The 27,960-nt window shown below is 43.7% G+C and overlaps 1 protein-coding gene and 1 long non-coding RNA gene across 4 annotated transcripts; one reads left to right on the forward strand and one right to left on the reverse strand.

The window, feature by feature from the left end:
• Positions 1 to 1,374: 1,374 nt before the first annotated feature.
• NIPSNAP2 (nipsnap homolog 2) lies at positions 1,375 to 26,656 on the reverse strand. 3 transcript variants are annotated; one of them, XM_036409485.2, is made up of 10 exons: positions 26,466 to 26,651; positions 18,388 to 18,527; positions 18,260 to 18,305; positions 15,419 to 15,513; positions 15,024 to 15,094; positions 12,403 to 12,543; positions 11,386 to 11,417; positions 4,837 to 4,931; positions 2,731 to 2,814; positions 1,375 to 1,741 (listed from the first exon to the last, which is right to left on the reverse strand). In XM_036409485.2, the coding sequence occupies exons 1-10, from the start codon at positions 26,555 to 26,557 to the stop codon at positions 1,677 to 1,679; spliced, it is 861 nt and encodes a 286-aa protein (XP_036265378.1). In that variant the 5' UTR covers positions 26,558 to 26,651; the 3' UTR covers positions 1,375 to 1,676. The 3 variants fall into 3 exon arrangements, with proteins under 3 accessions (XP_036265378.1, XP_036265380.1, XP_036265379.1); XM_036409486.2 differs by lacking the exon at positions 1,375 to 1,741 and adding an exon at positions 1,811 to 1,836 and having other exon boundaries at positions 26,466 to 26,653; XM_036409487.2 differs by lacking the exons at positions 15,024 to 15,094; positions 18,260 to 18,305 and having other exon boundaries at positions 26,466 to 26,656.
• LOC123651163 lies at positions 2,146 to 17,901 on the forward strand. Its single transcript, XR_006739674.1, has 3 exons — positions 2,146 to 2,726; positions 8,856 to 8,858; positions 17,889 to 17,901. It is a non-coding gene; the product is annotated as an uncharacterized LOC123651163 (long non-coding RNA).
• Positions 26,657 to 27,960: the final 1,304 nt, after the last annotated feature.

The following is a 27,960-nucleotide window of genomic DNA, read 5'->3' on the forward strand; positions in this document are numbered from 1 at the left end:
AAAACCAAGGCAACCCCGTGGCCTTCCTCCCCTTCCTCCCCTCCATCTCCTGAGGATGGACGCCTGCTAGGAGCCTTCTCTCTTGTGCTTGGAGACACGTGTTTCTGCGGCACCGAGGGAGGCTCACCGCTGCCACTCCCACAAGCAGGGGGCTGCAGGGACTCGGGTGGTCAGCCACGGGAAGGGACGGCTCACACATGATGGCTTTTGCCTCAGGATCTTTATGATCAGGTTCAGAAAACCTGGGGAGTTATCTGACCACCAGTCAGATTTCTTGAGATTTTAACAAAGGGCGGGTTAGCAGCGAACTGACTCGTATTCCCTCCTTGGTTGTGGCCCGAGAGATGCCTTTTGTCACGATGATGTACCCGCGGGAAAGGCTTAACAAGCAAGACATTTTCTCTGTGAACAACCTGGTCTAGAACCAAGCTGTTCGGGATGGGAGGTGTCTGAGAATCGAGGTCTGACTGTGTTTTACTCTGCAGACTCACATATGCCCTCTGAACTGGGACACGTTATTTTTCAAGAGCAACAGGGTCATCCTCAGCTCAAGTTCATAAAAAAGATCGCAAGCATGTCATACGTGAAAAGTCAGAGATTTTATTGACTTTTATATGTTCGTGGAGAAAACCATTCACATGTAAAAGTTTGAAATTTGATATGAGATTTATTCACACTTTATTTTACACATAAATTACTTAATTTGGGGATCACAATTTTTCATTTCAAGAGGACTTTTACATGATTACATTCACAAAACTGGCACACTGTGTAAAAAACTAAAGCAAACAGAGCCGGACAAGTATGCAGCTTTATGCCAACTGAAATCTCAGCACACACCCCCCCTCATGCATGATCGCGGAAGTATCTGCTGTGACCTAATAGAATATTAATGGACAATGTCTGAGTTCATGAGTGATTGTTTATAAAATAAAACCTTTCTCAAGTGCTTCTCATTTTGTTATAGAAAAATATCACAAATAAAAATTAGTGCTATTCAAGGTGTTCATTTCAAAATCACATGATACACAGGGGTAAGCCATTTCCCCTCTCGTACAGACACCACCACACACTGCGCAGGACCCAATCAGCTCCCAGGCTCCCTGGCAGCACCACCAGCTTAATGATGAGTCACTAACCGACTGACTGATCGACAATGGGAGTGAATTAATTGACAATGGGAGTGAATTAAAACAGTCAGGTATCGGGTTTACTCATCATTTGCTCCTAGTCTGAGACTCAAAAAAACTGCCAGAGAAACATGACAAAATTTGTATTTCTTCCTGATACAAGAAATTTGTCTAAAAATCTGTAACTATAAGACAGATTTGCTTTTTAAAAGAAACTATTAATATCTTTTTCCTGGTTAGATTCTTAGAGAGGATTCACATTTTTAATTTGGGCCCTCTTCCCGGAGGGTGGGAAGGGTAGTTCAGTACTGTCCGGTTTATTCAACAAACGCAGGGGAGTTTCAGAGGACTACAGAGCACTGCTACAACCAAACGGTAATAGTTTCCTTTTCTTAGTCGTATGTAAATTTTAAAGAAAAGGGGTCTCTCATAAGCTATGTACAGCAGTTTACACTTCAGTGTTTTTCACTTGACATACAATTAAAATTAACTTGTGACAAATACTTGTCACATGAATTTATGTAGGCACATCTAAACTCTGCAGCTTTACTGGAGGGGTGAGGTCTTCTGTGGGATCATGATTCTGGATTCCATTTCCTGAATAAGTGGAACTGAACACAGAGTGAAGGTTACTGTGTTTGTTCTTTTCTGGACAGATAATGGTAAATATACATCAAACAGGTTTCTGAGAATGGTTAGAGTTGTGCTGCTTGAAATCAGAGTAAAGTATTGGAAAATGCAAGATAATGACAGATCAGCAAGTATCCTATAAAATGTTATTAAAATTAGAACAGATTCTGTCTAGAGATGTGTTTAATTTGTAGAAAATTAGGAAAATAGTGTTTTCTCAAAAGGTTCTTTGAACTAAAATAAACTCATATAAATGCAAGTAATGTTGCACCTGTTACTTATAAAACTCACTGCAGAATAAAACACACCTCTGAAAATTGATGAATGTGTAAGAATAAGCAACAAAAGACACAATTATATGACTTTTTTGAACTAAATGACTTATTTTTCTAGAACAAATTACTCTGATTTTCTTGGCAGTCCATGGGTGTAAATGTACACATGCAACATGGCTGGTACTTATTACCTATATAGGTATGGCCGGGTTGTATTCAGCCCTATTTTTCTTATAAAGATCAAGCAGCCATGCTTTCATAGTACATATATGTGATTATCCATGCACTCATAGGTATACATGTATATATACAAACATACACGAAAGTCTAAATATCAAGTTAAATTTCAAAATTATTTTTTAATTGCTGTATTAAATTGTAATGATTTTGTGAATGAACAATTTTGTTGAGAAAGGAAAAGTTTAGAACATTTTAAAAATAAATTTTCAGAGAATGTAGAAATGTGCAAAAAAAACCTTAATGATATAAAATTTACAACATATAAGAGTCTGAAAACTGTACCAGACAACTACTATGTTAAAGAATGAATGTTCTTTATTGAAAAAAAAATTATATAATTATGAAAGAAAAACTTGACTCCCTTCCCACCCCAACCTTATAATTCACCATCTAGAACATCGTACTATTTAAAAAAGCACATATTAGCTTCGAGGAGAATGACAATAAAACAGTACCTGTGTAATACACCAGTTCTTCCCAGCCATGTTTATGCCACGCTGCGTTCCGTATGTCTTCCCTTGTCTGAAGGTCCTTGTAAGCTGAAATAACCAGAGAAAAAACAAGCTGTAAACCAAACAGAATGCCCTACATTCTTTCATGCTCCACTAAGTACTGATCCAGCTGCTCACCCAGCTTTCACAGAGACTGCTTTGGGCAAAGTGAGGGTGAGTTTTAAAGACAGGCAATTGAGAATTCATCTCTGCATATCTCAATACTCTGTACAAACTAGGAGGCGGGAGTGGACACTTGGCACAGTGACTGGGGACGGAGGAGGAGGGGAAGGGCACTGCCTGAGAAGTCACAGGTGTAGTCTGGCCTCTCAGACCCTGAAACCCACGTAGTTCCTGCCTGTCTCTGTGAGGCGGATCCCGGTGACTTCTCACCTTGCTATCGCTCCCTGAAGCCTGGCAGAGTTAAGGGCACTGTCCTGTGTCCGCCACAGCCTGTCAGAGCTTTGCCAAGCACACTCTAGTGCCTGCCTCTGTCTAGCTCCAGACTCCTTCACTGGGCGTCCCCGCTTAGACATGCTGTAACCTGACCTATCACGCCTCCCTGTGCGGCTCAGCACGGAGCGCGTCCAGCAGGATGTGCAGGAGCCCCTCCCGGAGGAAGAGAGTGAAGAGGCCGGACTTTTCAGCTTAATCCTCCGGACAGACCATTCACTATCTAAAACATGAAAACTACTCCACCCCATCTCAAACCAATGAAGGTTAGATTTCTATCATCTTAAAAGGCAGGGACACAGAACACATTTCTTAAAGATCTGTTTCCAAACCTACTACATTTGAAAAACGCTTATGAGGTCAAATTTCAGCTAGCAAAAACCCGAGGACTCTGCTGCCCCTGAGGTTCCATGGAGGTGCGGGCATTTGTGGCACGTCATTTGGTGCGGGGTTTCCAATCTCCCAAAGGCCCGGGCAGCCGCGCGCGCGCGCTGAGGAGCTCCTGGTGAAGCAGTGATTGTGGGGGAGCGAGGGGTCTCCTCTCCAGGCCCTGCCTGCAGGGTGCTTGAGGAACACAATGTAAGAACTTCTCTTCTACCTCAGCTTACCCATCACACCTAGGCCCCTGGAGATACTCTACCATTCAGCCAGTCTGAACTGTTTGTAGTTTTCTGAGCCCTTTTCCTAATTTCTCATGTCTCCATCGCTGTTCTAGCCTTTCCTGCCCACGGTTACCTGCCAATCCCATCTAGATCATAAGTTCAGCCACTATTCCACCTTCCATTAATGTTCGCCCTGTGCTATGATCGCACGCTGCCTCGGGGATGTCATTCCCGTTTGCTTTATCCCTCATCAATTTATTTAGTAATACACTGTGAAGTCTCAGCGAGGTCACCACACCTCTGTAACCCAGCATGCCAGCCCGGCAGGCAGACGGGGTGTGGCACCTGGTGGGACCAAACAGGTCAAACTCACCCCTCGTTAACTGATATGGTCTGGAAATCAGTTAGGCTTCTCATTCCTTTGAACTTTAATAACCGTTTACAAATATGCCCAGGATGTTCCTGGTCCAGCAGGGAGACAGGCACCAATAGCCACAGCGGTGACACCTGGGGCCCGGAGAGTGACGTGCACTGGGGGTGGGAGTGGGGGAGGAGGTCACTGAGTCAGGCTTGAAAGATACCAAAGAAGGAGAAGGCCAGAGGAGAACAAGACCCGGCGGCAGTGAGCTTGGGCAGGGAGCTGTCTCGCCAGGTAAGATGCAGGCCTAACTGAGGCAGCAAGGAGAGGGGGCCGGGTCCAGAAAGGATGGGAGGGACCATGCCAGGAAGGGCACTCAGTAGCTTTACCGTCTTGCTTCTGCCATGGTTGCTGACCTCACCTCTGATTCCTTTCACCACTATCCCCTCTCGGTGACCAGTTTACCAGAAGTCTATGGATACGTATGCTGTTGACCTCTCATTCCAGACAGCCCAGAACTTGGCTTCCATTGTGACATTTGCTTTTGTTAGTTTCCGATTACTGACTTGAGATACCCTTTACTGCCCGGTACAATTTGTTTAGTAATACACTGTGAAGTCCCAGTAACAAAAAATGAAGGAATAAAACAACGAATACCCCAAAGATGATGCACCATGTATAACTGCCCAATCTGGGAGAAGAATCCTCCAACAGCTTCATCACCGTCCTGTCTGAAGCGGATTGCACGAGCCCTGCGCGAAAACACACACTGGTGTTCAGACACTGAGTTGGGGATGGGCACGAGAATCAGTCAATTTCCTCCATACCCGGAACAAGTTTTTCAGAATAAGACTAATTGTTGTTGTTGTTTTTAATTACCAGATGCAATCAAAAGATACTTTAATGTAATATATGTAACACGTTAAACGTACCTTTTTATAGCTACATTAGCCATTTTTGTGGGTAGACAATTAGTGACTATTAAAAACATGAGGATATGTGGTTGCACTGTTGATTCTTCACATAAAGTCAAGAAAGGTGGCAGATGACAGGACCAGGGAACTTAAGAACTGCTTCTTCCAGAACTCGCTGAAAGTGAGGGAAACCTAGATACGCATACATCCGAGACGCCACGGGGAGAACGGGTTTGAGCTGAAGGAAGCACACCTCCACAGCAGCTGGAGACAGTGAGCGGAGGAGCGCGGGAGCCTCTCAACTAGAAAGGCGGTTTGCAACCTCTCGGAGGCACACAGGACCATGAGGGTGGAACTTCTTGGCCAGACAGCATCACGATCGACACTGAAGCTTCCGATTGGTTTTTCTTCTTACCAGAGCAAACCATGAGGAAAATGAGTATTAAACGGCATTCACTGTGTCGTGTGTGTGGAGGAAAGTATGGACATATGTTGTCTCTATCCGTATAACATGAAATGGTGATTAAATTGGTTGACAATTGGCATGTCTTCAACTTTCCTTAAGACTTCCTTAATGCAGAAGGTATCAGCTCTTCAAACACCTGTTCCAGGTACTTTATTTTTATATTTAGTGATGCATTTAAAATCATAGAAATATTTTTTAAATGTATATATTTTTCCAAAAGCAGTTTTCTAGAATTAAAGCTGAAAATTTTTCTATTAACACTGCCCATGCTTCCCATCGAGGTCCCAGAGTTGGTAGGACTTGGGAAGATGGGTTTATTCTAACTCACTGTGTAGAGTGAGAGACATATGAGCAAGCATACCAACCTACTAATAAGTACAGGGACGATTTTCAGTTGAATTGATTAGAGAACTCCCTTCCTGGAGGCAAAATTTAGCAACTGAATCAGAACATCTCCAAAGGGTGAGGGTGGGGGATCGGAGCAAGGGTGACTGTGGCGGAGGGAGGAAGCCAGGCGCCGAAGATCACTTCGCGATCCTCCGCTCTCGCCCACGTGACCCACACTCCCAGGTTCTTCTCTGGTGAAGGAGGATCTCTTGCTATTGTCCCCATGGGTTACCCCCAAATGATATTAAATTCTTTAACTTTTGCATTTAGAATTAATTGATCAATGTCTTCACAAAAATTACAAATCTGATTGGCAAATTATTGAGATTAAGCAAATCACATTAACGTGCATTTTATCTCAGAAGGGAAAAATGCTCCTTCATTGCCAGTGATAAATATTCAGGATTTTTCATTTCATTCTGAATTTTTCCAGCTCAGTTACAGTGGGCAAAGAAGATATACTTGCCTTAGCCTGGTCATAATCAGAAGCATGTAGTCAAGAGGAGATCACCAGCTTAAAATAGTTACCTATGTGCCAAAATATAAATTGAACGCTGAACTGGTTTTATAAGTAGTTTTCAAAATAACTGAAGAATAATAACCTCAGTTCTTCCTCATGGGTTCCTTGGTGGGCAAGTCTTAATTATTAAAAAAACAAAACCACCCCAGAACGATTCGACTCTATGGACAACTAAATTGTTACATGAACAGGCTCCTCTCCCCCCTCAAAAAACCTTAATAAAATGGTGCCTGTGACAGTACATGAGGGAAACTGAGTTTGCCATCCTAAAATACTTCTGGGACATCACTTCAAACTGGCTATTTTTAGGAAATGGAAGACTTCCCCAAACGGCCTAAGAGAATACAGACAGAGGACATGCTATGGGAAGGGGCCGTTAGCACACATAAGGACAGTGTAAGGTGGGCATTGCCACAGACAGGGAGCAAGGCCTGTTTGGTCAAAGTCCTCTTTGAGTCTCACTGCTAAAGGTAACCCAGCAGGCATTTTTTTTTTAAGCAAATGTTTGCTTTTTCATCTCCATGTGATTGCCTTGCTGTCTTTGAAGTCCCCAAGCACAACTCTCTCCTTCTCCTTGGCTCAGCTGGCACAGAAGCCTTACCTGCCAGGTATGTCCTAGGGCCTCAGGTTCTTATTGGAACATACATAATAAGCTGGGTCATTTTCTCCTATCAGTCTGTCTTATGTTAATTCGATTATTAGTTCAGCCAGGATTTAAAAGGGTAGGAGGAAAATGGTTTTTTCCTCCCCCATATATCCAATGAAATATGTATTTCTTAGTTTTCAAATTAAAAGAAATTCTAACTTAGCATTCTTTAACCTTTGGTGACCTCAGAAGAAAAGACTCATTAGAAATAAAGATCACAGAACCATTTTTTTGGAGCTAGAAGAGTTCTTAAAAATTACCTAGTTCAATGCAAGGAATTTTGTAACAGAAGAACAAAGAGCACTTGTAAGTTGAAAATAAATAAAAGTCACAGGTTCTCCTTTAAGGATAAAAATAAACCAAGTGCCAGTAGCTGACCAATGGCCAATAATCTTCTCTTGCATCCCTCTTAATTACTGAGGCTTTATATTATTACTAGAGGCGCCCTGGGGGGTGAGGGGGTAGGGGAGATGTTTCTCACCACAGCTTCCACCCTCTCACAAATCCAGGACTCCTCGGGAAGGGTCCCTAGGCCTGGCCTAAGATCAGGGCTTTCCTTCCCTGGGCTGCAGGCAGCTGGCCCCACCCCCACCACTGCCACTGCTTGCCATCGTGCAGTGCTGGCCGCCACCCCCCCCCCGCCCCCCCGCCACCAGTGCCCTCCCTCTGCAGGCGACAGGCTGGGGTGCAATGGCCTGGCTGGCTTGGGTCTCCCTCTTTCTTTGCTGAGGACTGGGGCCATTTACCTACCTGATTGCCCCTAACTGCAGGTCTGCTTACCTGATCACTCTTTACCACTCTGCCTGCCTGCCTGATTGCCCCTATCCCCTTGCTTGGGTGCAGGGCCAGCATTGATTTTCGGTTACTGGTCGTTATGACCCAGGGTTTTTATAGATTAGGATACTAAAGGCCTGGTGCATGAATTGGTGCACTGGTGTAGTCCCTTGGCCTGACCTGCACCCTCTAGCAATCCAGGACCCCTTGGGGGATGTCAGACTGCTGGTTTTGGCCTGGTCCCCACAGGCCAGGCTGAGGGACCCAATTGGTGCATGAATCCATGCACCGGGCCTCTAGTATGCATATAAAATCTTTGGTTAATCTCTTCCTGCCCTCTCCCCTCCTTCTTCCCTTTGAGATTCATGAGTCTGTTCCATGTTCCCATGCCTGTGCATCGAGCGCCTGCCCCCTGGTGGTCAGTGCACATCATGGCTACCGGTTGGATGGTCACTTAGGCTTTTATATATATAGATATTTGGCTTGGCTTTTCTCTTATTAAAACAGTCAGAATTTCCAAATACAACATACATTACTAGAGGCCTGACGCACAAAATTTGTGCAAGAGGCTTGGCCCTTGCAGCTACTGCGGCTTGCCTTGGCCCTCACAGCCTTGGTTTTGTCTGGAAGGTTGTTTGGCTGTCTGATCTAATTAGCATATTATGCTTTTATTATACAAGTAGAGGCCCAATGTACAAAATTTGTGCAAGAGTAGGCCTTCCTTCCCCAGGCTGCTGGCACTTGGAGCCCAGGCTTTGCTCCGGCTGCCGGCAGGCACCAGGGACCCGGCTTCCCTCCAGCTCTGGCTTTGTCTGGAAGGACATCCGGTCTAATTAGCATATTACTTTTTTGTTACTATAGATTACTATAGATCATAATGGTGAAAGTTGGTAGTATTTTGTTTTAATGGTAATGAGTATGCTTCTTGAGTTTCACCATTAAGTTTAAAGTAGCTGTTAAAATGGAGAGATAGTTTTATCATTTAAATCAGGGCCAGCAAACTACAGACCATGAGCTAAATCCCACCCTATGCAACTTGTTTTTATGGCCCAGGAACTAGGAATGGTTTTCACATTTTAAAGTGCTTGAAAAAAATAAAATAAAATAATTATTTCATGACACATGAAATTAGGAGATTCAAATTTCAGCAACCATAAATAAAGTTCGTTGGAACACAGTCACATTATTCATTTACAAACTGCCCAAGGTTGCTTTCGCATTACAACAGCAGAGCTAAGGAGTGGTGACTGACACAGCAAGGTCCACAAAGCCTATCATGTTTACTATCTGGTGCTTTACGGACAAGTTTGTGTCAAACCTGATTTAAGTCAAATGTTCTTTATTCCTAATTTTAGTGCTTTTAAAATTAGGAATTAGTATCTCTAATAAAATGTGAATTTTACCAAATGACTTCTGAATATGAATTAAGATGATTTCAAATTGTCTTTCTTTTCTCATGAAATACTAGAGGTCCGGTGCATGAAATTCCTGAACTGGGTGGGGGAGGGCAGCTCAGCCCAGCCTGCGCCCTCTCGCAGTCTGGGAGCCCTCAGGGGAAGTCCAACTGATGGCTTAGCGCTGCCTCAGAGGCGGGAGAGGCTCCAACTGTGAGCCCGGCTCCTGGCTAAGCAGTGCTCCCCCTGTTGAAGTGCACTGACCACTAGGGGCAGCTCCTTTATTGAGCACCTGCCCCCTGGTGGTCAGTGTGTGTCATAGCGACTGGTTATTCTGCCCTTAAATCAATCTGGATATTAATATTTTATTATATAGGATTTGAACCATTCTAGTCACCTAGATTTTTAAATCAAGAAAACTTTACATTTTGCCGAGACCGGTTTGGCTCAATGGATAGAGCATCAGCTTGGGGACTGAAGGGTCCCGGGTTTGATTCCGGTCAAGGGCATGTACCTTGGTTGCGGGCATATCCCCAGTGGGGGGTGTACAAGAGGCAGCTGATTGATGACTCTCTCATCGATGTTTCTAACGCTCTGGCTCTCTCCCTTCCTCTCTGTTCAAAATCAATAAAATATATTAAAAAAAAGAAAGAAAGAAAACTTTACATTTTATTGTATTTGCTTCAGCTCTTTACGTATTGTAGCTTCCTTTTATTCCTCCTCATTGCCAACCCCGTCTTCCTCCCCCATCAGTCACTACTCTTTGGAAGTAGTTCTCTCTCTTGAATATGAGTCTTCTTGTCCATGGTTTTATATTTCTCTTTATATGTATGTATCTATGAACAATAGTTATATATTTTTATAATAGTTCTTGTTAGATATCTTGTTTATATAATTTTTTTGTTATATCTTTTTAAAATTTACATGAAATACATCATGTTGTACATATTCTTAACTCTCTCCTCAATGTGGTGTTTCCAAGATGGCTCTGTTAACAGGTACAGATCAGGTTTACTTTAACCACTATATGAAAATTCTACTGCACGCATATACTACAATCTTTCCAACAAGGCATAGAACTTCTCTACAATATGACAACTGCAATAGACTTTCTTTTCTTATGTGACCACTAGTTTCTCCCATCCATTCAACACTTACTGACCACTCAGGATGTGCCAGGCCTTGCAGACAGCTGTAGAAGTGGAAACTGAAGCACTGCTGGGGTGTGATAAATGCTCTAACAGAGGCATGGAAGCATGTGTTGGGGGTGCAGAGGCCAGAGCATGTTTGGGCATCTAATTCCAGCCTCACTGTATGTGAAACATTAATCAGTTTCCTCACTTTGAGTCATCCTTGGATTCGTGTATAAATTTTTTTTTAGTGAGGTATGTCATTAGTAGCTTTATTAAGGTATATTTTACATACATAAAGTTCACATAAGTGTACAATCCATGATTTTTAAAATATATATATATTTTTATTGATTTCAGAGAGAGAGATAGAAACATTAATAATGAGAGAGAATCATAGATTAGCTGTCTCTTGTCCACCCCTTACTGGGGATCAAGCCCGCAACCCAGGTATGTGCCCTTGACTGGAATCGAACCTGGGACCCTTCAGTTCGCAGGCTGACACTATCCACTGAGCCAAACCAACTAGGGACCAACCCATGTTTTTAAAGTACATTTACAGCCATCATTACAACCCAATTGTCCAAAAAGATCCCTCGTGCCCCTCTCCAATCAAGACTGACCATGTGTTGATAATTATTGAAGCTAAGTAATGGGTATGAAAGGAGGGGAATCCATGATATTATTCTCTCTAGTTTTGTATATGTTTGAAAATTTTCATAATAAAAATGTCCAACAACACAACAGTCTAGTATCAATCACAGCATTATCCCCAGAATTTATCTCTAGAATTAACATGATGGCCTAATATAATCTTTTTTTTTTCCTTCAGAGAAGTAAAATTTTATTAAATTATTATTTGTGTACATATTTTAACATTGCCCCCCCCCCCCCCCATACAGACCCTCCCTCCCCAGAGTTCTAATATAATCTATTACTAAGACTTACAAACTTGCCATTTGGTAATATACTCACCAGTAATTGCCCCATTCAATCATAGTTCCTGGCTGAAAAGAGATTTGAATTTTGGTTTGTTAGTCCTCTTATGAAGAAATATAGAATAAAAGCATAATATAACAAATGAGAAAACTAACTTAAAAATTAATTTTTAATAATGTGAGATGTAACAATTAAAAAATGCAACAAAATATTATTATTCACAGTGTTCATACTTATCCTTTAGTGGAAATAATAGCCTATGGCTTCATATAAGACGACAACATACTGGGTAGGGCAAAAGTAGGTTTACAGTTGTTTGTATGGGAAATAATACAGTAATAAAACATAATAACACAAGAATAAACTGTTTCACCTACAACTTTAAACCTACTGTAAGTCACTCAGTTATGGCTGCTATCAAAATCATGCTTAGACGCATCCTCCAGATGTACCTAATTATTAAACACATTCATTCAGACTTTATTGTGAACATTTAAAAAAATTCTATTTAAGTAAACTTAATAAAGACATCATGTTATTTTTCCCAGTATAATGGTGAGTGTTAGACTACCAACATCTACTGACATATATTCCTTTGAACAATTTTGCTATCTGGGCTTTCTTGCTAGTAGTCATTTAGTGGGCAAACATCTAGAAAGTCTTACAAGATATTATTTATTCCCTTTTAATCTTATAATTTTTAATCTAATAAATAAATGAATCAATTTATTCAACAGTCACACATTTATTAGTTGCTCTAGCTCAATTACATTAGATGCTAAATAATGTACCTACTGCTGCATTTTAGGTCTTTCCTCACAAAAATAGAAATGCTATATGTCAAATAATAAATATTATGTATAAGATTATAAAAGAAAAAAGAGCTTAGCAGAAGAGGAGGAATGAGAAATTACGAAGATTTAAAAAAAAAAAAGAGGACTAGATAGGGGTGAAAACAAGCCAAAATATAATGCCAAACAAATGACAGAATGTACACTCAACTATTTATCAGCATTATGGGTACTCATGAGGAACAGTTAACTCAGTACTTACTCGAAGTTGGTAAGATCTGAGTTCATATATATTAGGTCCTGGCCGTGGAAGAGGCTCATTCCAGAAACTGAATTCTAATAGCAGTTGATTCTTCCTAGAAAGAAGCATGTTGCTTCTTGCCTTCCGGAATTGCAAAAATTCCTTTGAGTGAAAAAAAGTGTTCATGAAATCATCTAACATTTATACATAAGCCTGCTTTAGTAATATTTGCATTCTTCCTATAATATTGTAGAATACTATTACAAATAGGGTCCCAGTGTCCTGAGACAGTCCCAGTTTACATCTTTTTTTATTTTTATTTTTTGGTTAATACTCGCCCGAGGATATTTTCCCATGGATCTTTTAGTGTTTCCCAAAGTGTGGTATGCGTACCCCCAGGGGTACGGGAAGAGTTTGGTGGGGGTACGCGTTGCACCGGAGTTTGGTGGGGATATGCACTGCACCGTGCTTAGCTGCGCCTAATTCTACGTTCTCATGAGTACGAGGGGTACTCAGCGTTACGAAAATTATAGAAGGGGTACACATATGTCAAAAGTTTGGGAAACACTGTTTTAGAGAATGGAAGAGAGAGGGAAAGTCAGAGAGAAACATTGATGTGAGAGAAACATATCCATTATTTGCATCTCCTGACCAGAGCTCAGGCCAGGAAGGATTCCGTGACTGGAATCGAACCCAGGACCCTTTGGTCTGTAGGCCAAAGCTCTATCCACTGATAAACTGGCAAGGGCCCAGTTTACATCTTATCAAATCAGCCCAATGACTATTACCATTCCCTTTCACTCTCAAGTGTCCAGATTTAAAAGGCGAAAGATTTATGCGATCTGAAGAGAAACCAGAGTATTCAAGTGTCCAGATTTAGATGAAAAGCTACATGGCCGTCCTAATTATTATTATTATTTTTAAATATATTTTATTGATTAAAAAAAATTTTTTTTTTATACAGAGTGGAAGAGAGAGGGATAGAGAGTTAGAAACATCAATGAGAGAGAATCATCGATCAGCTGCCTCCTGCACACTCCCAATTGGGGATTTGCCCGCAACCAAGGTACATGCCCTTGACCGGAATCGAACCAGGGACCTTTCAGTCCGCAGGCCGACGCTCTATCCATTGAGCCAAATCGGTTTCGGCCATCCTAATTATTTAAATGACAATATAAACAAATTAAATTTCTACTTTTTAGGTTCTCCTCACAGGGTGTGACAGTGTAATAACAACAGCGACGTGAAGACTACAAACCATCAAAGAACTGGGAGTATTTGAGATCTTGCTTCGAGGCAAGTTTGGCTCATAAATTCACAAAAATTCAAAAAACCAAACCAAAACAAAACAACAATCAAAGAATCCAAAAGCCATTTATATTTGGACTGGGAAGCTATACAAACGGTTTTCTTTCCTGCACATCTGGTGTGGCTCAGTGGTTGAGCATTGTCCCATGCACCAAGAGGTTGCTGGATTGATTCCCAATAAAGGCACATGCCCACGTTTCAGGCTTAATCCTTAGTAGGGGGGAGTGCAGGAGGCAGCCAATTGGTGTTTCTACCTCTCCCTTCCTCTCGCTCTAAAATCAATAAAAAAATATGTTTTTTAAAATGGGGTTCTTTCCTGATAATGTCTGGCTGTTAAGAGTCTCTCCACTAACATGCACCATTAGGGAGGGAGAGGATAGCAAAATCAGCCCAAGGTAAAGAATACGGGGCTAGCGTGCTGACTTACTGATTTCAAAGAACCAGCTTATCAGTTTCTAAGGACAACTGACTTTTAGAATGAGAATGTTATTTTAGCCCTGGCTGGTGTGGCTCGGCTGGTGTGGCTCAGCTTGTAGGAATGGCATCCTGTACACTTTTTAAAGGTTCTGGGTTCAATTCCTGGTCAGGGCACATACCTAGGTGTGGAATCAATCCCCAGCCTGGTTTGGGCATATATGGGAGGAAACCATTCAATGTTTCTCTCTCATATCAATGTCTGTCCTATGAACAGACATTGTCGACCTATGAACCAGGAGGTCAGAGTTCAATTCCCAGGTTGTGGGCTCGATCCCCAGTGTGGGGCGTGCAGGAGGCAGCTGACCAATGATTCTCTCTCATCATTGATATTTCTATCTTTCCCTCCCTTTCCCTTTCTCTCTGAAAGCAGTAAGATTATATTTTTTAAAACTATCTTCAGGCCCTCGCTGGTTAGGCTCAGTGGACTCAGGGGACCCGGGTTTGATTCCAGTCAGGGGCCCATGTCCGGGTTTCGGGCTCAATCCCCAGAGGGGGGCGTGCAGGAGGCAGCCAATCAATGATTCTCTTTCATCATTGATGCTTCTATCTCTCTCTCCCTCTCCCTTCCCCTTCCTCTCTGAAATCAATAAAAATATATTTAAAAACCAAACCAACAAAAACAAAACAAAACTGTGCTTGGGTGAGAATAAAAAAAAAAGAACTGCTATTTTAATAGTATTATAACTGGATACTTTATGTTTGCATTCATCTTCATAGAGTCAAAATAATCAAATTTTTACTATAAAAAACTATTTACTAATGGTAAAAAAACAAACAGAAGACAAAGAGTCATTTAATTCTGTACTAACAACACTATATCATTAGTATGAGATGTAAACATTTTTCAGAATCATTACCTGATTTTCTCTGAGTTTACTCATGACCTCGGTGAGGGCGGGATAGCCTCCTTCGTACCTCCAGAGGTGGACTGGAACATATTTTAAAAGATAGCATACATTTAGAGTTTCATGATACTCTTACCTTGAAAATATTCTAGGTGTGTGTATAATATTAACACAGCACAAAAGTAAAACGTGCCATGTGTTGCCTATGAGTTACAATATAAAGTTATAATAACAGATTCAAATATTAAAACAACAGAAAAGTTTTTGCAAAGAATTACTGGAGAAATGACTTCAACCATAAAACCAGACTGAGACTTGGAAAGCTTTGATTATAACAACAAGCATGAAATTAAATATTATAAAGGCTTAAGGAACAAGTGTTTATTCCAAAGACTTCTGCTTCCTACCAGCTTGATCCTGCTCGCCATACCACGTGTTCCAAGTCCCCACCAAAGTACAAGGGTAATGTTTATCTTCATGAATCTTTGGCAACACCTCTTGACTTAAAGAGAAGAGATAGCAACACTAATTAAACAACCAACAAAATTATACCAGGTGAACAACACATGATCAGTAACAGGAAAGAGGTCACCTATTCCATTTTCTGATAATTGACCTCAGAATATGTTTATGATAAAACAACATGCAAAATTAACCTCTTAGCTGAATTCTGTTCTACTCTGATACCCCACTTATCACAAGCTTAGGTTTCTGATACCCCCAACCTGAGTATAGTGATAAAAATAATAAAGAACCAAAGGTTCCAAGATTCTAGGAGCTATGAATGCCACTCCAGAAAGAAGTCCTGAAGCATGGTGATGTTTATAAAAGCCAAGTGTTGCTGGATTCAAAGACAGGAAGAATGAGGGAAATGGAAATAGTAGGAAAAGAACACGGAAAAATAAGAAAGGGAAGAAAGCAATGCTTAAGACGGGGAGACAGCACATTCAGGCTGTGGTAAGGGGACAGAGGAAAGTTGGCTGCAAGTAAGAAGGAAGACAGAGCTAGAATACAACACAACTTCGATTGTTCCAAAGGACATTTCGTGACAGTAGAATCCAAATGAAAAATACAAAAGAAAGCAATGATTAGGTTCTATTCAATGCAACCAACAGAGGGGATCTGAGCGTAGCACGTAATCCCACACCAGACACACCACCATTCCATTTCCACTGACTGTAGGGAGCAGAGGCAAGCCATGCCAGGTCATGGCAATGTATTACTTGAACAGAGGTATCAAGCTTGGTTCTTTAGAAACCTTCCTAGAGTGCAGATTCTAATTTACAGGGAAAGGCAAAGGAGAGAGACATAACTATGCCATGCCAAGAGAAAAGCTAAGCCTATCTTTTTTTAATAGAAAAATTATGATAAAAAAGTATAATACAGATTCAACAATGGATACAAAAAAGATTATCAAGAATCAGAAATGGAACCAGTTCAAATTATTTGCTGACCCTGAGTGATTAAACTAATAGGCACCAGTAGAGCTGGGGCACCAGGAGAGGGTGTATATTAACAGTCAACAGAGAAAAGGTTAGAACGGTCTATGTCTAACTGAACACCCATAAAAGTAAATGCCACCCTCCTAAAAATACACATGGGGTGGTAACTGTACTGGCTCATATAGACGTATGCTCAGAACCCAGAGGAGATGAATGGAAATCAGGGTGAGACTGTTAGGGAAAAGGGCTTCCTTTCTGCGGTAGGACATGAGCAGGAAGTAAACAACCCTGACCTGGAGCCATGTAGGAGGAAGCCTGTACAAATGACCAGGTGGGTCCAGGAAGGGGACTGCCAGGGAGCACAACTTTTCCACCAATACAGTCACACATGGGTTTGCAGCCATCCCTCTGTGATGGAAGCCCAAACCTGCTTTTGGAAGCCCTGGCCTTACCTGGAGGTTGTAAGCTAGGTAATACCTAGACCCAGAACTGGATGGTTGGAAAGAACCTCATTGTTGGGGCCCCAACAAACCAGGCAGGAGTTAAGTCTCTAAGCACTGAAAACAAGGAGCTGCTGGAGTTTCAGTGAAAGGAGAAAATCAAGAAGGGGGAGGAGAAAACAGAACTCAAGAAGATCAAGCTGACAAAGTTTTGCACAATAAATTATAGGTTGAGGTGGAAGCATAGTTACAGCTATGAGTCCAGGAAGGAGTGAGAAAGGAGGTGCTTGGAAATGGGGCTCAACAGGCTGGGAAAGGGAGATGGAGATGGAGAAAAGCAAAGAGAACTGAAATCCATGTCAAATGAGGAATACACAGCCTTTAGTAACTAACGAATCCACGACCTAAGGAAAGAGTTAAATAAAACCAGGATGATTAACACACAGGGATGTTGAAAGAGCAAGGTGGTTCTATCTGTTGAGATTGAAGGAAGAGCAAGACAGCCAAACAGAAATATAAATAGACAGAAACCTGAGACAGGAGATGAATAAAAACAGGACAGGAAAGCTTACTCAAGAAAACATCAGCATAGAGAAATAATTTCATTTTATGAGAAAAGATTTAGAAATAAGTACCTGCTTTTTTTTAGGGCATTTTTTTTAACAAAGAAAATTGTGCTGCAGTGAGAAATTCTTTACTAATGTTATTTCACAAACCACATCCAAAAGTAAAACAACAGGTTTTTACTTCTGAAAATTTTGCTGATTCTGGTGACAGAATCATTCTTTCCTTATGAAAGTAGCAGATTTTAAAGGTAAAGAAAAAAAAAGCTTTTAAATTATATTTGTTCATTAAAATACTACTTCTATTAACTTAATTAAGAACTGATACACCTACTTTTCTCTTTAGTCTAAAAGTTTACAAGTTCTGTAAGTACCTCTGGGTCACAAATCATGAGAATCTGCTGAAGGGACTTGAATCCTGGCCAATGGGAGATGTGGGAAGAATGGCAGCTACATGCAAACGGGACAGTTTTACTGTCAAACTGGAAACAAAGGAAGTCACAGGGACACAAGTTCTAACTGCTAACGCTCAAAGCCGCCCAGAGTGGAATGCATGAATGTATGTAGGCACAGGAGGTCAGGAAACATTCTAAGGTTTCTAGCTTATGTCATGATTTCCTGTCTGGGCGCTTAACATCAAAATGCCCTTTGTCATCCCACACAGAGCTCAACTTAAGAAGCCTCTGAGCGTTCAGCTTTAAGAAAATGGAACGAAGACCTCACTCTGCTATCAAATGCTAGTTGAACTTACAAATATTAAAATCATTATTTTCCCCAAGTAAACGATAGTTTGGTATACACACCAAATTTTGTTGTATGCGTCTAGGCATTCCGGTTTAACATTGTGAACTGAAACAAAAGAAAATTCCACGATGAACTTAGGAACAAAGGGAGAAAAGTCAATGGTGAAGATGGCAGACCTGTCACTCACACTGTATTTTGTACAGACTGCTCGTTTCCCTTTTGGCTAGGAGGTTAGAGTGAGCATCTTTCCTTGGATCAACTTTCCGGACAAATAAGGATTTTAACCAGCTGTCTTCTCGAGGTCTGTGACTGGAAGACGTCAACCCCCTATGGAATAATAAATACAAAAATTTGAGTCTCATCAGAGGTAAAAAGATCTGTGTCTGTAGCTAGTGTCACATGACACACTGTTTCCATAAATTCACCATCCATTCAGCAAGCATGCCTTGAGCACTACTCGAGAGCCTGGGATACCACAAAATGCCCGTTTTTCCATTATGTAGTTCTAAACAGCAGGAATACAGTGTAAGGCAGTTACTTGGGGCTCTCCTAACAGGGTTCTCACGCTTATCTTTGCAAGTTCCGCTATGTTGTTTTCCCTCCTGTAAAGCAATTACTGTGTGTGTGTGTGTGTGTGTGTGTGTGTATATATATATATATATATATATATATATATATATATATATATATAATTTATTGATTTCAAAAAGAAAGGGAGAGAGAGACAGAAACTTCATCAACGATGAGAGAAAAATCACTGATCGGCTGCCCCCCGCAATCCACCCCACACTGGGGACTGAGCCTGCAAGCTAGGCATGTGCCCTTGACCAGAATTGAACCTGGGACCCTTTGGTCCGCAAGCCGATGCTCTATCCACTGAGCCAAACCAGCTAGGGCATGTACAACAATTAAAAAATATATATATTTTTATTGTTTTCAGAGAGGGAGAGGGAGAGAAAAAAAAATGACAAGAGAGACTAATTTCATTGATTGCCTGCCTCCTGCACTCTGCAAACTGGGGATGGAGCCTGTAACCTGGGTATGTGCCCTGACTGGGAATCAAACTGGGACCTCCTGGTAAATAGGTTGATACTTCACCACTGAGCCACGCCAGTCAGGAAGGGAGAGGGGAGAGATAGAAACATCAATGATGAGAGAGAATAATTGATCGGCTTCCTCCCACACTGGGGATCGAGCCGCAACCTGGGCCTAAGCTGGCAGGCGGACATCCCCCGAGGGTTCCCAGACTGAGAAAGGGCACAGGCCAGGCTGAGGGACCCTCACCCTCACCAGTGCATGAATGTCTTGCACTGGGGCCTCTAGTAACATTATAGAATTTTCAGTTGCACAAGATTATAATTTGACATTTGTGTTCTTTGTTTGCTCATCACCTCAAAGTCTGGTTTCTTCATCCTCCCTTCGACCCACTGCCCCTCTGGTAATCACCATTCATTCTGTTGTCTGTGTCTGTGACTCTTTTTAAGTGCATACGCCCATACTCTTCCAAATGGAGTTACAAATCTTTGTAATGTCCCTAGAGGGCAGTATGACATTATCTTATCAAAATTAAAACTATGGCCCTGGCTGGTTTGGCTCAGTGGACAGAGCGTCAGCCTGCGGACTGAAAGATCCCGGGTTCGATTCCGGGCAAGGGCACATCCCTGGGTTGCAAATTTGATGCCCAGTGGGGGGCATGCAGGAGGCAGCCGATCAATGATTCTCTCTCACTGATGTTTCTCTCTCCTTCTCCCTTCCACTCTTAAGTCAATAAAAATGTATATATTAAAAAAAATTAAAACTGTGTAGGCCTTTGGCCCAATAATAGGACTTGTAGTTATGTCCTACAGGCAGCTATATTTAGATAAGCACATCAAAATAAATGCACAAAAAGGTTCATTCCTGCTTTGTTTCCAGTGTGTTCCTGCTACTGGCAATTTGGATATTCATTAACAGGGACCGGTCAAATGAATTAGGGAATATCCCAAATCAGAATAGAATGAAATCATTAAAAAGAATGAGCCAGATCTACTTGCACATAACTCTAAGAGAAATTATGTGGAAAAAGCAGGCACTGAACAGTATCATAAATACACAAAGTGAACTGCTAATATGTGACGATGGCAGAAAAAAAATGACTTGCTGCTTTAATGAACAAACATTACAGGCAATTTTTCCCCCATAAGAGATTCTTTTAACTTAAAACTAATTCATAGGACATTATCACAAATAGTTAGAAACCAGATAAAAAGACCTTTGAATAATGTAAGCTTACAAATTCAGAAACTAAAATATATAAATATAAAATTAACAATGTTTTCTATAATGATCAAGAAATATAAAAATATTTTTTCAAATCCTTAAAGATTAAAAAGCTGCAAGCTTATAGTAAACAAGCAAAATAAGTTAATACCAATCATGCAATTTTTCTTACAAGTGCACAGAAGAAAAATGTGTAATCTTAAGTGGCATTTGTAAAAAGACACTTACAATTCTTCTATCTTGCTTTTACCATATGTAAAATTCCAGAGAATTAAGAAAGTGTTAAAACAAACTTTTAAAATAAAAAAGTCAATTATATATAACAACAATTAGCCCTTTAGCGAAACCTAAAACATATGGTATTTGTTTCTGTTTTCAATTCACTGGCTGATTATATAAATAAACTCATTCTAAAGAAAGCGATTCACCAAATGAGTCATATTCAAATTTATTTCAATAAAAATAAAAATGTTTTGTCAATTTGTTTAGTGTTTTAAACACACTACATTTTGGAGTGTTTGCAAAATATCAAGAAGCAAAATGGCAAGATATAAAATTAGTGAGTTACAAAGTAGAACGTTTTAAAGTTTGTTAATGGGACTTTGTATAATTCTTGTTTTTTCTTTATTTTAGATTTTAAGTTCACTAAACAGAAATTATGTTTTTTTTTTAGTCTTGTAAATAAATTGTAAGAACCTAGGAATAACAATTATGAACAATTAAGAAAGGAGTTCAATGAAAGTTTCTAAAATTATCAGCATTAGGAAATTTCCCAAAGTAATTTTTCCCCTCCTCTTTAGAACTTATGGGTATTATCCTATATATTAAAAGGCTAATATGCAAATTGACCAAATGCCAGAAAGACTGATTGCTATGACGCACACTGAGCACCAGAGGCAGATACTCAATGCAGGAGCTGCCCCCTGGTGGTCAGTGCACTCCCCCGGGGGAGCGCCACTCAGCCAGCAGCCAGGCTCACAGCTGGCTGGTGAGCACAGTGGTGGTGGGAGCCTCTCACACCTCCGTGGCATTGTTAAGGATGTCCCTGGCAGGCCTAAGCCGGCAGTCAGACATCCCCAATGGCTCCCAGAACGCAAGAGGGCGCAGACCAGGTTGAGGAACCATCCCACCAACACACACGAGTGCACCGATTTTGTGCACTGGGCCTCTAGTAAGTTAATAAGTACAGTATATACTGGGTGCTAGGCACTGGATTAGGTAGTTTGCCATTTCATTTAGTCCTTAGAACAAATTTTAAAGATTGGCTCAGACAGATTCAATGGCCTGGGCTAAGAAGTGACAAAATAAAAGTATGAACCTAGATCTATAAAGTTCAAAATATTTTTACTAGTAAGGGATACCTCCCAAACACAAATCTCCCCCGCTGAGCATCTGCACCAGATTTTAGTAATACCAAAGGCGATACTTTTACTTTTAAACATATTTTTATTGATTTCAGAGAGGAAGGAGGAGGGAGAGATAGAAATATCAATGATGAGAGAGAATCACCCTGACCGGAATCGAACCGTGACCTCCTGGTTCATAGGCTGACGCTCAAACACTGAGTGTCATTGGCGGGGCCCAAAGGTATATGTTTTAGAATGAGTAAATTGAGGTCAGAGATATGGAAATGTTTTGTAAACTAAAGGTAAGTCTAGAAAAAAGTCAATGTCACAGGACACACCAGAACCTGCGTGGAGTGTGCTTGTGAACTCTGGCAGCAACGGTTTTGACAAATGCAACACAGTCTGCCCAACATTATCCTCAACTGACTGTGAAACTTGGAAATCTTTCGAGTGACAGGTGACCAAAGCTGCCTCATGTGCCTGGGTCACCTAGCTGGCCATGCTGAAACACTGAAGGGGGAGAAGCAGCTGTGCCCACAGCTGTCAGGGTGATAGGATCCAGGCGGGGCTGAGGTTCTTTAATGGCAGTGATAAACATTCCAACCAGTGGTCTTTATAAGATCACATATACAGAGGGTGGGGTGGGGTGGGGTGGGGTGGGCGCAGCACATTTTACCTTACACACATAGCACCCTGAACGCACCTGATCTTGTACGCTAAGCAAGGTCGGGCCTGGGTAGTACTTGGAATAGGAGCACTAGACTTTAAATAGAGTGCGTGTTATGTGCCAGGCTCTGTGGATATGAAGGTGAACCAGATCCTTAGCCTGCTCAGTTTCATGGGAAGAAATTACCAGTAAACAGCCAGAGTAGTCACGGATATACAGACTTACACATACACACGGTGGGAGCTCAAGGCCTGTGAGGAGCGAAAGGGACTTTGGGGGAGAGATTCTGGCCCTGTCTTGGAGGACAAGAAGGACAGGTGGACAAGGCAGGCGATAATTCCAGTCAAAGGGAACAACATGTCCAGGGCACAGGGTCATGAAACTGCGTGGCGTATTTGTGGAATAGCGAAGAGTTAAGTAAGGCAGAACAGGATGGTGACTGAGATAACGGGAGGATAAGGGGGGGGTGGCTAGGCTCCTGGATGCCATGCTTGTCTGTCAGCTGGATTCTACCTTGTACATGGTGTAATGCTAGCACGTTTTGGAAAAAAAAAATCCTAGATGTAAAAAGCAGCCTGGGCAGTGAGCTGGCAGGTGGACTACAGCAATAAGGCAAGAAGCATATGGCCGAGAGTTGAGCTAGGGGAGTGGCCATTCTGAAGGCAGAGAGATGTGCTGGAGGTAGAAGGGAGGAGCAGGATGGGCTGGGCTGGGGGAAGGCCTTCTGGTTTCTGGCAGATGTCCCATTACTGGGGGGAGAGAACCTAGGAGAAGCAAGCAGGCTCTGTAGGAAGAGGAGTTTGATTCTGGGTGCGTAAGCATCTCAAGCACCTGTGGAGCACTAGTGCATGTCCACTGAGTAGCTGGAACCCTGGGCCTGGCCCTGAGCACACTAAGAGGTGCTGGCCGGTAAGTGTCCCAGGAAGACTTCCTTCTTCCCCTCTGAAGCCGCTCTACAAGGTCAGCCACCATGCACTGCTGGCAAATCCAGTTTTCTTCTGTCAGCTTACCCTGTGAGCAGCATCTGGCACAGGAGACCATTCTTCCCTGAAATACCCCCTCTGGGCACTGTCACATAGCAATGGCCTCGCTGGCTGGCTGCTCCCTCTGTCCCCTTGCCCGCCTCTTCTTCCTCTAGCCAGCCTGTAATTCCCAGGCTGTTTCTCAGCCCTTTCTCAATCCATAATCTCTCAAAGTAGTATCACTCACTCCTATGGCTTAAAATTGTCACAAAAATTTTCAAATACAAAACAGTACGCTGAAATCCGTGTATCTATCAACATTTAACATTCCTAAATGCTGACAACTCCCCGATGTTTTCTGTAGCCCAGACATCTCCTCTGAGGAGTCAGAGAAGTTAGTCATATAGGTTTAGGCCAACTGCCTGACTACTTGGCCTTCCCATCTGAACTCCAGCTGTCTCTCACTGCTCCCCACCCCACACCTGTTCCTCCCTTTCTGAAGGCGGGGACCTCGCGTGCCTTGTTCGCGGTTTACAATAATAGCACCCAGCATATGGTGGGCACCTATAACCAATGGAACAAATAACTCAGCAAACGGCACACGCTCCGCTCAGCTGACCGTCACCCTTGATTCTGCACCCTTTTCATAGACTGGTCTTTCAAATCTGAGGAGACCCTAGTGAAGTCCAGGCGGCTGGAGCACAGGAGTGAGGGGAAGACTGGCTAGCGGGCAGGTGACAGGGAGCAGGGGCCAGTAATTCCAGGCCTGCAGACCATCTTGGAGAGCTTGGGTTTTATTGCGTGGGAAATATTTGAAGGTATAAATAAATAAATAAATAAATAGGAAGGGAGCCGAGACCGGTTTGGCTCAATGGATAGAGCGTCGGCTTGGGGACTGAAGGGTCCCGGGTTCGATTCCGGTCAAGGGCATGTACCTTGGTTGCGGGCATATCCCCGGTAGGGGGTGTGCAAGAGGCAGCTGATCGATGACTCTCATTGATGTTTCTAGCTCTCTATCTCTCTCCCTTCCTCTCAGTACAAAATCAATAAAATATATTTTAAAAAAAAATAGGAAGGGAGAGGGAAAGATAGAAACATGGATGAAAAGAAAATCATTGATCGGCTGCCTCTTGCATGCCCCTCACTGGAGATGGAGCTGTGACCTCCCAGTTCATAGGACGATGCTCAACCACCGATCCACACTGGCCAGGCTCAACATCACCTTCTCGAAGAGGCCTCCCATGACCTCAGGTGGTAGGTTCCCCGATCATCTCTCACAGCATCCTCTAAGTCCGGTTGGGTTTTTACCTGGGCCATGGCTTCCTGAGGTCAGTGACTAAGGCTATTATGCTCAGTTCCAATAGGGCTTCAAAGACACCGTATACATTCACTATTGGATAGAATCAGATAACTAATTGGGACTGAGTCCTGAAGAACATCTACAGCTAAGGCAGAGCAGAGCCCAGGGAGTGGTCACAGTACAGGGGACCAGAGAGCCGTCAGGAAGCCAACAGGCTGGACAGAGATAAGGACTCCAGGCTCAAGAGCCGTTGGCCCCAGCAAGAAGTCAGGGTACTGGGCAGACCCAGGTCCCGTTCTCCTGTTTCCCTGCTTTGTGACCTTGGCGCTGTGGGTAAACAAGCTGAGTGAATATCTTCAGCCTCAGCTGGAAGAAAATATGAATTTCACAGGCTCATTTCACCCGTGTGAGAAAAAGCAAGACACGAAGTAGATGCTCAATAACAGAACAAAAGTAAAAGGAGGTTTCCCGGCTGGCATGGCTCAGTGGTTGAGCTTCTACCTATGAACCAGGAGGTCCTGGTACATGTCCGGGTGTGAGCTCGATCCCCAGGAAGCAGCCGGTAGATGACTCTCTCTCATCATTGATGTTTCTATCCCTCTCCCTTCCTCTCGCTCTAAAAAAAAATTAATAAAAACATATTTTCAAAAGAATAAAAGATTGATTAATCAACCTGGAAACATCAAATTTGGAAATACAAGTTGAGCATCAGAAGGGCGCTGGGCCTGAAGCCAGACAAACTTGGGTTCAGGCTTAGAAAATGCCTTTTCTAGGTGTGTCTCACAGCCGTGGAGGCTCCATCTCATCTCTTAAAATGCAGATCCTATGACTTGCTTCTTAAAGATTGCTACCAGGATTTAATGACATAAATCCCCAGCCCGTGGTTAAGAGTTTAACCAACAGGTAGTTTCTTCTTCGCCTTTTCATTTTTAGGTGCCACCTGTGTTTTCTGGAGGCTCGTTATTTAACGAAAAACCAACAAATGAAACGATGCCATTTAAATTATGCAATGTACAGAAAGCGAGAAAGTACACCTACGTGTAAGTTAGTGGAAAAAAAAGGGAAATGAATAATGTCCAAGGGATGGATTCAGAAAACCGGATTTAATCCAACGAGGTTGGAAACAAAGTTAAAACATGAGCCCGATGCCTGATCATTGTAAATACTTTTTTTTACAGCTGATCATTGCAAATACTTTTTGATCCACTACTTTCAATGCAAATCAGATTATTCCCAGTACCGAGACCCCCTCGCTCTCCTCCCCTCGGTGGGCTCCTCGGGACGGTGGTGTGTGTGTGCTCACAGCTGAGCGGTAAGAGTGTCTGACACTGGCAGCTGCAGACCCGAGGCTCCGCAGGGCAGCAGCCTCAGGCCGCCGGCGGGACCCGGCCGGCGCCCGCAGGGCCCGCAGCCTGGGCCGCGCGCCCCCCGTCCGGCTGCCGCGGCGGGTCGCGCCGGATCCAGGCCGCCGGCCGCGCTCGCACCGCGGGCGTACGTGGCCCTGGCGCCGCGCCGTCCCCGCCGTGACCTTGAGCCCGAGGGGAGGGCGCTCTGACCCCAACCAGGCGCCCGCCCACCCCGACCCCGCTGACCTCGGCCTGTGGCCCCGCCGCGCCGGCCGCACGGCCCCGCGGGAGCAGGGAGCGCGGCCAGGCCGGGCGGAGACCCGCGCCGGGACCCCGCGCCCTCCGCCCCTTGGCGGCCCCTCCCCGAAAGGGCGGCGCTGCTCACCGGAGCACGGACCGGAGGCTGCAGGGGGCGGCCCGCTGTAGGAGGCCGCCGGCCGAGGCCGCTCCGCGGGCGTGCAGCACTCGCGCCGCCATGTTGCTCCGGCGCCTCGGCTCCTACCGTTCGGGCCGCCGCCGCTGACGCCGCCGCGGCCGCCTCCGCGACCCCTCCCTCGGCGAGGCCCGCGGCGGCCGGGGCGGGGCGGGGCAGCTGCCGCGCCGGGCACGGCCACCAGGGGGCGCGGGCGCGCGCCGCGGCGACCCGGTGCGCAGTGCGTCCCGGCGCGGGGAAGCCCGGCGGCCACGAGAAAGGAGCCAGGAGCCCGAGAAGAATCACAAATCTCCAGCGAAGGGAGTGCGCAAAGGCCCGCGGGCCAGGCTTGGAAGAAAAGAGTAACGGTGCTGCTGGGGACTCTGGGACCTGGCGGACCAAGGTGGGAGGCAGGCTTCTCCCCGAATATCTTTTAATAAATATACATTGCCTTTTCAACACAAACAAACAAAAATAAACACATGCATGTAGCTTTAACAAAAGCATTCTGGATGGAAACATACTCAAGTTCCCATAGGTTCAGAACTACACTCTTGGGTTCGTTTCAACAGGATTGGGGGCTCTGGCTCCATCCTTGCCCTCAAGCCATCCCAGCCCTGGGGGGGACAGGATGGGAAGTGACTGGGTCAAGTGTGTCAAGTGTTGAAACGGACAGGTTGCCAAAACCGGTTTGGCTCAGTGGATAGAGCGTCAGCCTGTGGACTGAAAGGTCCCAGGTTCGACTCCGGTAAGGGCATGTACCTTGGTTGCGGGCACATTCCAGTGGGGGGTGTGCAGGAAGCAGCTGATCGATGTTTCTAACTATCTCTCTCCCTTTCTCTGTAAAAAAAAAATCAATAAAATAAAAAAATGGACAGGTTCACATGATGCGAAGGGGGCAAGGAAGACAGAGCATGCAATCGGCCGTGGCTGTGAAGTGGAAGAGAGACAGGCACCCAGGAGCTGACACAGCAGGGCAGAGGAAGAGGAGTTGGCCAGTGGAGGGAGGACATTTCCCATCAGCAGAAAAAACTCAAACAAAGGCCTGAGTCAGGATGGCACTGTTTGGGGAGAGTGCATCCTGCTGCAAGATAAAAAGAGCTACACATGTAACCACCAAAACTGCAACTAAGACAATGGGGGCAGAACGGGAGTTGGACAGTGAGAGAAGGGGGGAGAAACAAGGAGCAGCAGAGGCCCACCCATTAAAGGGAACATTTCAAGGGCAGTGTAAGCCTGTAGAGGCCCAGAGGAGCTCGCCCTTAGGACTAGGTAGCTGGGAGGTCTCCACTACCCAGGCAGGTCTCTATAGAAGGGGTGGGGCCGGACATTGGGCTTGGGGACTGAGGGATTCTCTGAAGCTGGCAATATTGGAGGCGAGAAGGAGCACTGGGTCTCAGGTGGTACAGTTTTCTGACTCAGCAATGTCTGAACAACTTCATATGGCAGGAGGCAGCCAGGAGGAGAG

This window comes from Pipistrellus kuhlii, unplaced genomic scaffold (assembly GCF_014108245.1).
Source record: "Pipistrellus kuhlii isolate mPipKuh1 unplaced genomic scaffold, mPipKuh1.p scaffold_m20_p_4, whole genome shotgun sequence".
Classification (NCBI taxonomy): Eukaryota; Metazoa; Chordata; class Mammalia; order Chiroptera; family Vespertilionidae; genus Pipistrellus; species Pipistrellus kuhlii.

Excerpts from the sequence above, each read along its gene's own strand:
- NIPSNAP2 (XM_036409485.2), bottom strand. The coding sequence starts at position 26,557 with ATGGCGGCGCGAGTGCTGCACGCCCGCGGAGCGGCCTCGGCCGGCGGC. Across the intron at positions 4,932-11,385 it reads ATTGAATGGGGCAATTACTG|GGCTCGTGCAATCCGCTTCA; the intron begins GTGAGTATATTA and ends GTTTTCGCGCAG. Across the intron at positions 2,815-4,836 it reads CATGGTGCATCATCTTTGGG|CTTACAAGGACCTTCAGACA; the intron begins GTATTCGTTGTT and ends TGGTTATTTCAG.